General features: G+C 41.4%; 1 protein-coding gene across 1 annotated transcript; it reads right to left on the reverse strand.

The window, feature by feature from the left end:
• Window positions 1–2,191: 2,191 nt before the first annotated feature.
• Window positions 2,192–4,633, reverse strand: LOC139755725 (glutamate receptor ionotropic, kainate glr-3-like). The gene is made up of 4 exons (XM_071674362.1): window positions 4,482–4,633; window positions 3,801–3,948; window positions 2,568–2,785; window positions 2,192–2,347 (listed from the first exon to the last, which is right to left on the reverse strand). The coding sequence occupies exons 1-4, from the start codon at window positions 4,629–4,631 to the stop codon at window positions 2,192–2,194; spliced, it is 672 nt and encodes a 223-aa protein (XP_071530463.1). The 5' UTR covers window positions 4,632–4,633.
• Between the last annotated feature and the right edge of the window lie 8,535 nt (window positions 4,634–13,168).

A 13,168-nucleotide genomic window follows, 5' to 3' on the forward strand; every position in this document is an offset into this window, starting at 1 on the left:
TTACCAGGAATACTCAACAAACTTATACCTCTGTAATTTGAGCACTCACTCTTAACCCCTTTGCCTTTGTACAATGACACTATGCACGCATCCCGCCAATCCTCAGGCACCTCAGCATGAATCATACATACATTAGATATCCTTACTAACCAGTCAACAATACAGTCACACCCTTTTTTTAATAAATTGCACTGCAATACCATCCAAACTCGCTGCCTTGCCGGCTTTCATCTTCCGCAATGCTTTTACTACCTCTTCTCTGTTTAACAAATCATTTTTCCTAACCCTTTCACTTTGCACACCACCTCGAGCAAAACACCCTATATCTGCCACTCTGTCATCAAACACATTCAACAAACCTTCAAAATACTCACTCCATCTCCTTCTCACATCACCACTACTTGTTATCACATCCCCAATAGCCCCCTTCACTGAGGTTCCCCTTCCTTCCCTTGTATTACGCACTTTATTTACCTCCTTCCAAAACATCTTTTAATTCTCCCTAAAAATTAATGATACTCTCCCACCCCATCTCTCATTTCCCCTCTTTTTGACCTCTTGCACCTTTTTCTTGACCTCCTGTCTCTTTCTTTTATAGAACTCCCACTCATTTGCATTATTCCTCTGCAAAAATCATCCAAATGCCTCTCTCGTCTCTTTCACTAACACTCTTACTTCTTCATTCCACCAGTCAATACCCTTTCTAATTTGCCCACCTCCCACGCTTCTCATGCCACAAGCATCTTTTGCGCAAGCCATCACTGCTTCCCTAAATACATCCCATTCCTCCCCCACTCCCCTTACCTCCTTTGTTCTTACCTGTTTCCATTCTGTACTGAATCTCTCCTGGTACTTCCTCACACAAGTCTCCTTCCCAAGCTCACTTACTCTCACCATTCTCCTCACCCCAACATTCTCTCTTCTTTTCTGAAATCCTTTACAAATCTTCACATTCACCTCCACAAGATAATGATCACACATCCCTCCAGTTGCACCTCTCAGCGAATTAACATCCAAAAGTCTCTCTTTCGCGCACCTATGAATTAACACATAATCCAATAACGCTCTCTGGCCATCTCTCCTACTTACATACGTATACTTATGTATATCTCTCTTTTTAAACCAGGTATTCCCAATCACAGTCCTTTTTCAGCACATAAATCTACAAGCTTTTCACCATATCCATTTACAACACTGAACAGCCCATGTATACCAATTACTCCCTCAACTGCCACATTACTCACCTTTGCATTCAAATCACCCAACACTATAACCCGGTCTCGTTCATCAATACCACTAACACACTCATTCAGGTGTTCCCAAAACACCTGCCTCTCATGATCTTTCTTCTCATGCCCAGTTGCATATGCACCAATAATCATCCATTTCTCTCCATCAACTTTCAGTTTTACCCATATCAATCTAGAGTTTACTTTCTTACACTCTATCACATACTCCCACCACTCATGTTTCAGGAGTAGTGCTACTCCTTCCCTTGCTCTTCTCCTTTCACTAACCCTTGAATTTACTCCCAAGACATTCCCAAACCACTCTTCCCCTTTACCCTTGAGCTTCGTTTCGCTCAGAACCAAACCATCCATGTTCCTTTCCTCAAACATACTACCTATCTCTCCTTTTTTCACATCTTGGTTACATCCACACACATTTAGACACCCCAATCTGAGCCTTCGAGGAGGATGAGCACTCCTCGCGTGACTGCTTCTTCTGTTTCTACTTTTAGAAGGTTAAAATGGCCCCCGCTCCCATCCCCTTTAGTCGCCTTCTACGACATATGAGGAATGCGTGGGAAGTATTCTTTCTCCCCTATCCCCAGGGACATATATATATAAAGCAAATATAAGTCAGTTGATATAGAACAAATAGACGTAGCTAGTACGGCATTTGGTAAAAAAAAAAAAGTGAATACCTGAATGGAGGTTAGGTGCGTTCAAGTTTGGCAGAATGCGTATCATGAAATTTATCAGTGTACAAGAAAGGGAACTGTTTACTGATTTTATCAACAGTATAGCAGTCTAATTTATGTAGACCTTTACTAATATTAATGTTACAATTCTTTGTGAACTTAATGATCGAACATTCCGTGATATTTTTTGTCTTGCAAGAGAGAAAAAGTGTAAGTGAAAGATTGCTACCGGGTATCTTCGTGCCTTTTGAGAGATTATCTATGAAATCACCTGAAATCTAGATCCATGGCTTTCTTCATGCTTGCCTCGTCGGAGATTACGGCATACTCTCCATCGATGACGGCTTGCCGCTCCGGCAACAAGAGAGAGATGGGGGGATCCATATTTCTGTATGCCTTCTGACGCACTTCGTCTTTCGATTCCTTGCAGTGTAGAGAACAAAGATGAGCAACACTTGTGTATCTGTCAGGAGGCTAAAAGTAGGGAAATACTCTTTTGTAAAGAAATCTAAGGTATTGATAAGCAAGATTTATAGACTAAAAGTTCTCAGAGCATGATGAAAATCGAATTTCATTTCGTGCGAATCAAATGTAGAGTAAAACAAATTGACCTGGATGCTCGTATTACTAATCACACTGTTACCTTGAGGTAAGTCAACATGGCAACTCCAACTTCAAGTCTCCAGGGCAGGGAAGACTGCGAGACGAGGTCGGCCAGAGAGTCAATTGAGATGGTGACTCGAGGAAGAGTAAGCATGGCTGTGAGAACACCACTGTAGGAGGACATGAACACTAAGGACGCCAGGAGCCAAGTGACCACTAGGAGGCGGCCTCCGTCCTTCCTGGGCAGCCAGTGAGAACCTGTGTAAGTGGTGGAGAAAGACAAGATATGGCCGTGAGAATACCACTTTTAGAAAGCCTGAACTCTGAAGACAATATGTGGTCACTGTATGACAGCCAGTCACTCGGAGGTTGTGGAGATGGTGGAGGAGAGGCGAATGATGCAGTTGTGGCAGAAAATGGACAAGAACAGGACGTCAATCTGTATTTGCATATTCATTGTTTCAAAAAGAAAAGACAGAGGACAGACAAGGGTCCGTGCTAGGTGGAAACCTGGCAACATCAAGATTATGGTTAGTGCGAGAAACGACTGGCTCTTCTCGGACAGCCACCCAGAGCTCGTGATATTAATGGAAAATACCAGATGTGTGATACTGTTGATTCTGTTGGCTACTAGTTATTGGCATATAGAAGCGACGGAGGCTATGTTATCCGTGTTTTTAAGCGCAGGATCACGTGAGTCAACGACGAGAATCGAATACTGCTGAATGATAATGCGATAGTTACTGTATTACCCAACATCTTTATCAGCCTCTGGCTGGTTGAGATGAGGGATTAAGAATGATCGAATGATTATGATTATTGAAGAAACAGCGTTATTTGTTGAAGTTACTTGTTTAGTATCAACTAACCCCGTTTTCTTTGATAAAGGTTTCACTAAATGATCAGGTTAAAGTAATCATGTTAACTTTTAGATGACCGACTGAGAACGTATCAACACAAGAGGAAGTAGTTTCCTCTACTATTCATCACTTGCCTAACACATCGTAGGTGAGTGGAGTGTAACACGTCCTGATGATGCTCTTCTTCGGTGTCCCCCGCAACATATAACCTGTCGTGAAGCACTCGATCCTCTTGTGTTACAATAATGGAGTATCATTGCTCAACAGTGAATAACTTTCCTATGAAAATTCTATATTCTCTTTAAGGGAGATAGCCGAACAGGCTGCCAAGACTTGCGTGATACGTTTAAGCATAGATGGAGACTACCAGTGTATCGATATAAGACATACATGTAACACTACTTGGGACTTACTTTCTTGCGTAACTGTGCAAATGACCCAGAGGAAAGCTCTTCCGATCTTATTCTTCGCGGCAAGACCGAAGATACTTCCTTCTGCCCATGTTACATGCGTCATAGCCAAGCCCATGCTCAGTAAGCTGGCCAGAACTAGCAGCCAAACCTGGTGAATAAAAATGTTGTCAAATAAGCTGGAAAACGGCACTGCAAACAACCTGTGTATGAAAAATGATGCTGACATACATACACCTGATCATGACTGCGAGAATATCGCGGAGTAAACACAACAGACACACAGCACAATAAAAACTCTACGCAGTGCACCGAAGATTCAAATGATTATTACAAAAATATCAATAAATATTTTGAAAATTTTGAGGAAATGAGTCAAATTTTCAAACAGTTATGTTGAAGACCTGAATAAATTTTTAAAAAATTCAAGTGAATATTTGAATGGTCTAATAGATATTCCGAAGCTCTTAGAAGATACCTTTAATCCTTGAGTGAATATTTTCAAGCTCTTAGTAATATTTCGTCATTTCAAGTAAAAGGTTCGAAGCTTCTAGGAATTATCTTATAAGTTCAAATGAATATTTCGTAGAGTCGAATGAATCTTTCGAAACAAAGTTAATCCTAAGGGTATATCACGCAGTAGATACACCACAGTAGCCACAGCAGACTGCCATAACCCAGTACCTGCACTGTGAAGGGCTTGAGGAATCCTGAAATATCACTCTCAAGCTTGGGTCTCTGCGTGATTATAGCGAAATTTTCATGATGAAGAGGAAAGGAGAAGTCACAGACGGTGGCTCGCTGAGGAGTCATTGTGAAGGGGCCCAGTGCCATGTCGACCTCCTGTATTGAAAGAGAGATGTAATCAAATACACGGGATAAAGGTAAAACATATAATTGTGCTTTTAGCATTAGCATAGCTTGAGCTAGAGGTTATGAGAAATGACTCGAAGTTTTAAAGATGTTTCTCTGTTATTCGGCTGTGAGCGGTCCTATGTGGTTTGTTTCTACTATTGCACACACACACACACACACACACACACACACACACACACACACACACACACACACACATATATATATATATATATATATATATATATATATATATATATATGTATATATATATTTTTTTTTTTTTTTTTTTTGCTTTGTCGCTGTCTCCCGCGTTTGCGAGGTAGCGCAAGGAAACAGACGAAAGAAATGGCCCAACCCACCCCCATACACATGTATATACATACGTCCACACACGCAAATATACATACCTACACAGCTTTCCATGGTTTACCCCAGACGCTTCACATGCCCTGATTCAACCCACTGACAGCACGTCAACCCCGGTATACCACATCGATCCAATTCACGCTATTCCTTGCCCTCCTTTCACCCTCCTGCATGTTCAGGCCCCTATCACACAAAATCTTTTTCACTCCATCTTTCCACCTCCAATTTCGTCTCCCACTTCTCCTCGTTCCCTCCACCTCCGACACACACACACACACACACACACACACATATATATATATATATATATATATATATATATATATATATATATATTTTTTTTTTTTTTTTCTTTTTTTTTTGCTTTGTCGCTGTCTCCCGCGTTTGCGAGGTAGCGTAAGGAAACAGACGAAAGAAATGGCCCAACCCACCCCCATACACATGTATATACATACGTCCACACACGCAAATATACATACCTACACAGCTTTCCATGGTTTACCCCAGTCGCTTCACATGCCTTGATTCACTCCACTGACAGCACGTCAACCCCGGTATACCACATCGCTCCAATTCACTCTATTCCTTGCCCTCCTTTCACCCTCCTGCATGTTCAGGCCCCGATCACACAAAATCTTTTTCACTCCATCTTTCCACCTACAATTTGGTCTCCCTCTTCTCCTCGTTCCCTCCACCTCCGACACATATATTCTCTTGGTCAATCTTTCCTCACTCATTCTCTCCATGTGCCCAAACCATTTCAAAACACCCTCTTCTGCTCTCTCAACCACGCTCTTTTTATTTCCACACATCTCTCTTACCCTTACGTTACTTACTCGATCAAACCACCTCACACCACACATTGTCCTCAAACATCTCATTTCCAGCACATCCATCCTCCTGCGCACAACTCTATCCATAGCCCACGCCTCGCAACCATACAACATTGTTGGAACCACTATTCCTTCAAACATACCCATTTTTGCTTTCCGAGATAATGTTCTCGACTTCCACACATTCTTCAAGGCTCCCAGAATTTTCGCCCCCTCCCCCACCCTATGATCCACTTCCGCTTCCATGGTTCCATCCGCTGCCAGATCCACTCCCAGATATCTAAAACACTTCACTTCCTCCAGTTTTTCTCCATTCAAACTCACCTCCCAATTGACTTGACCCTCAACCCTACTGTACCTAATAACCTTGCTCTTATTCACATTTACTCTTAACTTTCTTCTTTCACACACTTTACCAAACTCAGTCACCAGCTTCTGCAGTTTCTCACATGAATCAGCCACCAGCGCTGTATCATCAGCGAACAACAACTGACTCACTTCCCAAGCTCTCTCATCCCCAACAGACTTCATACTTGCCCCTCTTTCCAAAACTCTTGCATTCACCTCCCTAACAACCCCATCCATAAACAAATTAAACAACCATGGAGACATCACACACCCCTGCCGCAAACCTACATTCACTGAGAACCAATCACTTTCCTCTCTTCCTACACGTACACATGCCTTACATCCTCGATAAAAACTTTTCACTGCTTCTAACAATTTGCCTCCCACACCATATATTCTTAATACCTTCCACAGAGCGTCTCTATCAACTCTATCATATGCCTTCTCCAGATCCATAAATGCTACATACAAATCCATTTGCTTTTCTAAGTATTTCTCACATACATTCTTCAAAGCAAACACCTGATCCACACATCCTCTACCACTTCTGAAACCACATATATATATATATGTATATATATATATATATATATATATATATATATATATATATATATATATATATATATATATATATATATATATATATATATATATATATATATATATATATATATATACATATATGTATGTTGTATGGTTGCAAGGCATGGGCTATAGATAGGGTTGTGCGAAGAAGGGTGCATGTGTCGGAAATAAGATGTTTGAGGACAATGTGGTGTGAGATGATTTGATCGCGAAAGTAATGAAAGGGTAAGAAAGATGTATGGCGTGGTGGCGACGAAAATGAATGAAGGCAGCAAGTATGAATATGTACATGTGTATATATGTTTGTGTATGCATATGTATGTATACGGTGAAATGAATTAGTATGTACATATGGGTGTGTGGGCGTTTATGTATGTACATGTATCTATGGGTGGGTTGGGACATTCCTCATCTGTTTTCTTGTTCTACCTCAATGACGCGGGAGACGCAGATTAAGTATGATGAATAAGAAATATATATACATATGATGATAACCACGAGGAAAAGGAAAGACGATCAGTTCCCAAGTGCACTTTCGTGTAATGATCATATCGTTAGGGGAGATACAAGAATGAGATAAAAGATGTACAGTAGTCATTGGTAAACAAGCGTTACCGGATGGTAGTCTTCGTGTTGGTGAGGCTCGGGTCTGGCATCATGCCTGTAAAAGAATTTCGTTTGAACAGGAAAGGGAAGTGTTTACAAATTTTGCCCAATACAAAATATCAAGTTTATAAAGACCTTATCTAATATTACTTACAATTTTGTGTATTTGATGATAGAAGACTCTATATTTCCCCTGATAAAGGGTTAGTTAATCATTGAATTAGTGTATTGACTGTATTGACTGGAGTAACGTCATGGGGTGGGGGAGGGGGCAAAGGTCTGGGAGCAATGAAGAGTGTGTGGAACGAAAGAACGTTAACTCGGAAAGCAAAAATGGTTATGTTTGAAGGAATAACAGTTCCAACAAGATTATATGGTGGCTAGGCTTGGGTTACAGATATGGTTGTGTCGAGGAAGATGGATGTGTTGAAAAGGAAATGTTTGTGGACAATATGTTCTCTGAAGTGGTTTGATCGAATAAGTAACGAAAGGGTAAGATAGATGTGTGGTAATAAATAGTGTGTGGTTGAGAGAGCAGAAAAGGGCGTGTTGAAATGTTCTGGACGTAAGGAGAGAATGAGTGGAGAAAGATTGACAAAGAGGATATATCTGTCAAAGGTGGAGGGGAAAAAGAAGCTTGATACCAAATTATAGGTGGAAGGGTGGAATGAAAAAGATTTTGAGCGATTGGGGCCTGAACTTGCAGGAGAGTGGGTGGAGTGCACGGAATATATTGAATTGAAACTGTGCTATACTGAGGTCGCGGAGTGTCAGTGGACTGAACCTGGGCATGTGTAACGTCAGGGGTAAACTATGGAAAGGTCTGTGGACCCTGGATGTGGATAGGGAGCTGTGGTTTCGGTGCATTTATTACACATAACAGCTAGAGAATAGATATGATCAGATGTGACCTTTCTTCTTACGTTTCCTGGAGCCACCTCGCTGTCGCAGGGAGTGGCGATATTGTTTACTGTGGGAACGGGTGGCGCCCCAAGAAACATCACCACAGGAAGTAGCATCGCCAACGCTTGGAACTGCGAGGTAGCGCCACGAAACATACGAAGGAAGTCCACATCCACTCGCATCCATTCTCTAGTTGTCATATGTAATGCACCAGTGGGTAACAGTGTTGGTGGCTGGTTAGTTATGATTTTCACTGTAATTATGAACTGAATTGTGCTGCCTGCCTCATGACTGGAGTTATGCCTGTATAGCGTCACTGTACAGACGCATAGAGGATTAAAAGTCACTATTCTTATTACTGTGGTACAATTTTCTTCAGTATACCTGTTACGTTGGTGGCAAGATTAGGTCGAACATTCCAGCAGCGTTGCTCACCTGCCTGTTGAGCTGACCCATCATGCCAGTCCAGGTGCCGTTACGTAGCGTGATGCCCCAGTGGTTGTTTAGCGGCGGGAAAACCTCGTACCTTGCATGTAGGTGAATCATCGTTATGAACAGTCACTAGCATTTCTATTTCACGCTCTCTAAAATCTCTGTACCTTTCCCACTTCTCTGATTCAGAAAATGGCCTCATACCCTCACGTCCACTATTCAAAGATCATAAAGCAACGAAAGTAAAGTCTTCTGTTCCCTCTAGCCACGGCCAGGCCCCACAGACCTTTATATATGAGAGTGAAGATGGAGGACTAATGAGAATTTCATTTCTTTAACATTTCAACCCCCAGGGTCTTGTTACAAAGCTAACATCCAGCGACCCGACGTGGCCTTAAAAACAAGCGCGCACGTCCCGTCACGGACTGCTCGAGAATTGCTCGCTACTCTGCACCTCGCATGCAACCAATGAACATGCTGCTTTTACCATACATACAAAAACTTCCCTGTGGTTTATGTTATTATTCACATTGATATAAGCACCTTCAATTGATTTTCTCATTCTCTTTGTTGAACGTATGTTGAATGTTACAGCACCGTTCCAGATGGGGAGGTGTCTATACCTGTCAAGATGAGTCACTGTATAATTGGATGTCCTATGAGCTTTGCATCGTTCTCAAGCCCACGTCTAGGTCTAAAGTGATTTTTGAGTCGTGAAAGCAGGTGTAAGAGTAGCTAGAGCGTCCGACATTAAGATAGGAGAAATGGTAAACCTTAATGCAACAACCCTGTTAATGAAAATAGCGTAGTATATAAATACCCTGTAATAGCTGCCCTTCCTAAATACGAAGTGAAGAGATGTAGAAGGTACTGTAAAGGATTGCTAAATATATTCCATGATAGGGTGGCAGATATAGGATTTTTTGGACGTGGAGGTATGCGAAGTAAGAGAGTCATGGCAAGTGAATTCGTGAAAGAGAAGAGGGGGTGAAAGCCTTTCATTAAATGAGGTTCGTCGAAGCGGCTAGAGTGCAAGGGACAACAGTTGAATTTGGCTAGTCTGGATTTTCGTTGTTTGTACGGGTCATGATGAGGTGTCTATTGGCGTAATGCCACTTTTTAAAGGTCAGGGGGAGAAATGTGAATGTTCAAAGTACAGAGGTATAAGTTTATTGAATGTTGCTGGTGAATTGAACGAGAGAGGGATGACTGAGAGAGCTGTGACAAACACAGGCTATCTTCCTTGGAAGGACCTGGTGGTTTCGGAGGTGGTAGAGAGTTTTCTGACCAGATGTTTACTTTGAAGTAAGGTACACAGAGAAAATGGATTGTTTGTATGAGACATGTACGGATCTGGGAGAAACATATGATAAATCTGTCAGATGTGATATGGAAGGTATTACGGATATATGGTGTGAAAGGAAAGCCATTAGAAGCAGTGAAGAATTTTTGTCGGGTGAATACGGTGTATGCAAGTAGAAGAGAAAGGTAGGTGGTTCTAGGAAAGTAGGTGTGCAGGTGGGGTGTGTGACATACCCATGTTTCTCTAATCTGTTTATAGATGGGGTGGTGAGGAATGTAGATGAGAAGGTTATGGGGAAAGAGGCAGGTCTTCAGTCTGTCATGGATGGGGTGGGGGCCGAGAAATCTTTCCGATACTGTTTAATGAGGACATGTCTCTGGCGGCAGATTCGAGTGAGACACTGTAAAAGTTGGTTTTTGAGAGTGGGAGGGTGAACTTGAGAGAACGTGGAGGAGGCGAAGCTTTTCTGGAACCTGGGAGTGGAAATAATGGCAGCGAATGAAACCATGGGAGATGAAGTAAGCCGTGGGGTGGGTGAGGGGACGACGATCTTGGGCACAATGAGAATGTGTGTAAGATGGGTATGTTTGACGGTATGATAACCCTGGGGTACTGTATGGATGAGAGGCATGGTTTTGCTAGGAACGAAATCCTTGTAGGGCATTTCGTGATGTGAGGATGATTGATCGACTAAGAAATGAATGGGTGAAACAGAGATGTGGCAGGAAGAGGAGTATGGATGAGAGAGTTAAAGCGTGGATGCTGAAATGGGTGGGCATAGGGAGAGGATGAATGAGATGAGGCTGACAAAGAGGGAACAAATAAGGTAGTGAACCAAGAGGAAAGGACATGGGAAGGACAGACAACACTGATGAAAAATTCTCTTATACTATGTAACTGGGCTTCTCTTAATTGATTTTGGGACACTGAACACCAGATTTATCATAAAGACGCTCGACTGGGTACGTTTTCCGAGACAAATTCTTTGTTTTACATGTACTGGACGACTGGAGCAGTACACAACACTGCAAGAAGCAGTATTGCATTCGTAAAGGAAACTGGCTTGCAATATGATTACAATGATTAAACCTAATAAACTCTAATATACTTTACGAATACAAAGGAAGAACTGCATCACAAAAGCACGACGCTAATGGTAGCCTCGAAATACAAAAACGGATACCGGGAAACGAGTGCGACACGTGCACTCTGGGCGACTCCTCGGAATAATATGATAAGCAGCAAGTAGGATGATGCATCACATGAGTACGGAAGGTATAATCCACTTTCTCCCATTCTCAGGGTTGCAGGATCTTGCCTCAGAGTCGCACAACGTTAAAATTCGTGCAAATCGTACGTATTGGGACCAAACCCGTATGTTCGTAACTAGAATTAAATAACAATTTCAAGTGTCATATTCGAGCTTAAAGCCCCTCGAAGTGGTAAAAATTAGGTACTTCCATTTCCGAAGCATTCTCCTTCCGGCTCAACTGTCGATAAAAATAGAAAAAAAAGATATAAAAAATCAATCGTCACAATATTGTGGTAGGATAGTAGCACGGACATTTTGTATTACAGTGTGGACCTGGAAAAGTTCCCTATCAGTTTGATGACTCTTACTCTGCAGCTGGATTCTAGGAAAAAAGAAAAGAAAAAAGTGAAAGATGTCTTTAGGGGTAGGGACTTGATCACTAACGAAGGTTTTAAGGCGCTCATTGGACAGATCAATTTGAATCGATGCGTAATACAGGAAGCGACTTTGTCACTGTAAATGAGCCAGGGCATATGGGCAGGTCAGGACAAAGCACGAGAAGGTCTATGGAGCCTGGATGTGAATGTGGAGCTCTGGACTCAATGCATCGAATATGACAGGTAGAGAGTGGACGTGAGCGCATGAGGCATTCTTTCCCCATGTTCCAAGCGGTACCTCGCTAATGCGAAAAACTGTCATCAAGAAAGAATTCCAAATCCATATTCACTTCAAGTCGTAGAAGGCGACTAAAACGAGCGGGAGTGGAGGGCTGGAACACACCCCTATCTCTTCTAGTTTTCAAATTCTAAAAGATGGAACACAAGATTGAGCTGAGCGAGGAGTGCTCATCCTATTCGAAGGTTCAGGGTGGGGTGTCTAAATGTGTGTATATGTAGCCAAGATGAGGAGGAGGGATATATGAATAAGTCAGTAAATGTGCTCTCATTATTTAGTGAGTTACTTCACTTCTCCATTGGAGGCACTTTCTTCAAGAATAACAATAGACTTCGATTTGTTTGCTTTAGTAACATGTATGTTCTTATCATTTCTCAAGTTGTGATGAGCGAAGATAAACCGACGGGGTATTTGCAACTCATTTTTTTATGGCTTAAGTTATAAACGCAACCTTTGGCAATGTTCTGGTTTTGTATATATTGTGTTGTTCATATTGACTCTTGCTCCTAGAAAATGGCTTGAAATACAGTCGGAAGCTTGGAGCTTCTGTGTTTCCTTATTTTCTTTTCAGCGAGTTTACTCATATCGGTGATTTATACATACACACACACACACACACACACACACACACACTATATATATATATATTTTTTTTTTTTCATACTATTCGCCATTTCCCGCGTTTGCGAGGTAGCGTTAAGAACAGAGGACTGGGCCTTAGAGGGAAAATCCTCACCTGGCCCCCTTCTCTGTTCCTTCTTTTGGAAAATTAAAAAAAAACGAGAGGGGAGGATTTCCAGCCACCCACTCCCTCCCCTTTTAGTCGCCTTCTACGACACGCAGGGAAGTATTCTTTCACGTGGGAAGTATTCTCTCTCCCCTATCCACAGTGATAACTATATATATATATATATATATATATATATATATATATATATATATATATATATATATATATATATAATAATGACAGTAATATTAATAATAATAATAATAATAATGACAATAATAATAATGACAGCTAGAGAATGGTTGTCAGCAAATATGGCCATTCTTTGTAAGTTCCTGTTGCTACCTCACTAATGCAGGAAAGTGTAATCAAGTACATGATGATAACAATAAAAATCTTAATAATAATTATAAATAGTGATAGTGATAGTTTTCATACATGGTGTTTTGACAAGAAAATAGTGAAATTGGAGAAAAA

The sequence above is a fragment of the Panulirus ornatus genome, chromosome 20, assembly GCF_036320965.1.
Source record: "Panulirus ornatus isolate Po-2019 chromosome 20, ASM3632096v1, whole genome shotgun sequence".
Taxonomy (NCBI): Eukaryota; Metazoa; Arthropoda; class Malacostraca; order Decapoda; family Palinuridae; genus Panulirus; species Panulirus ornatus.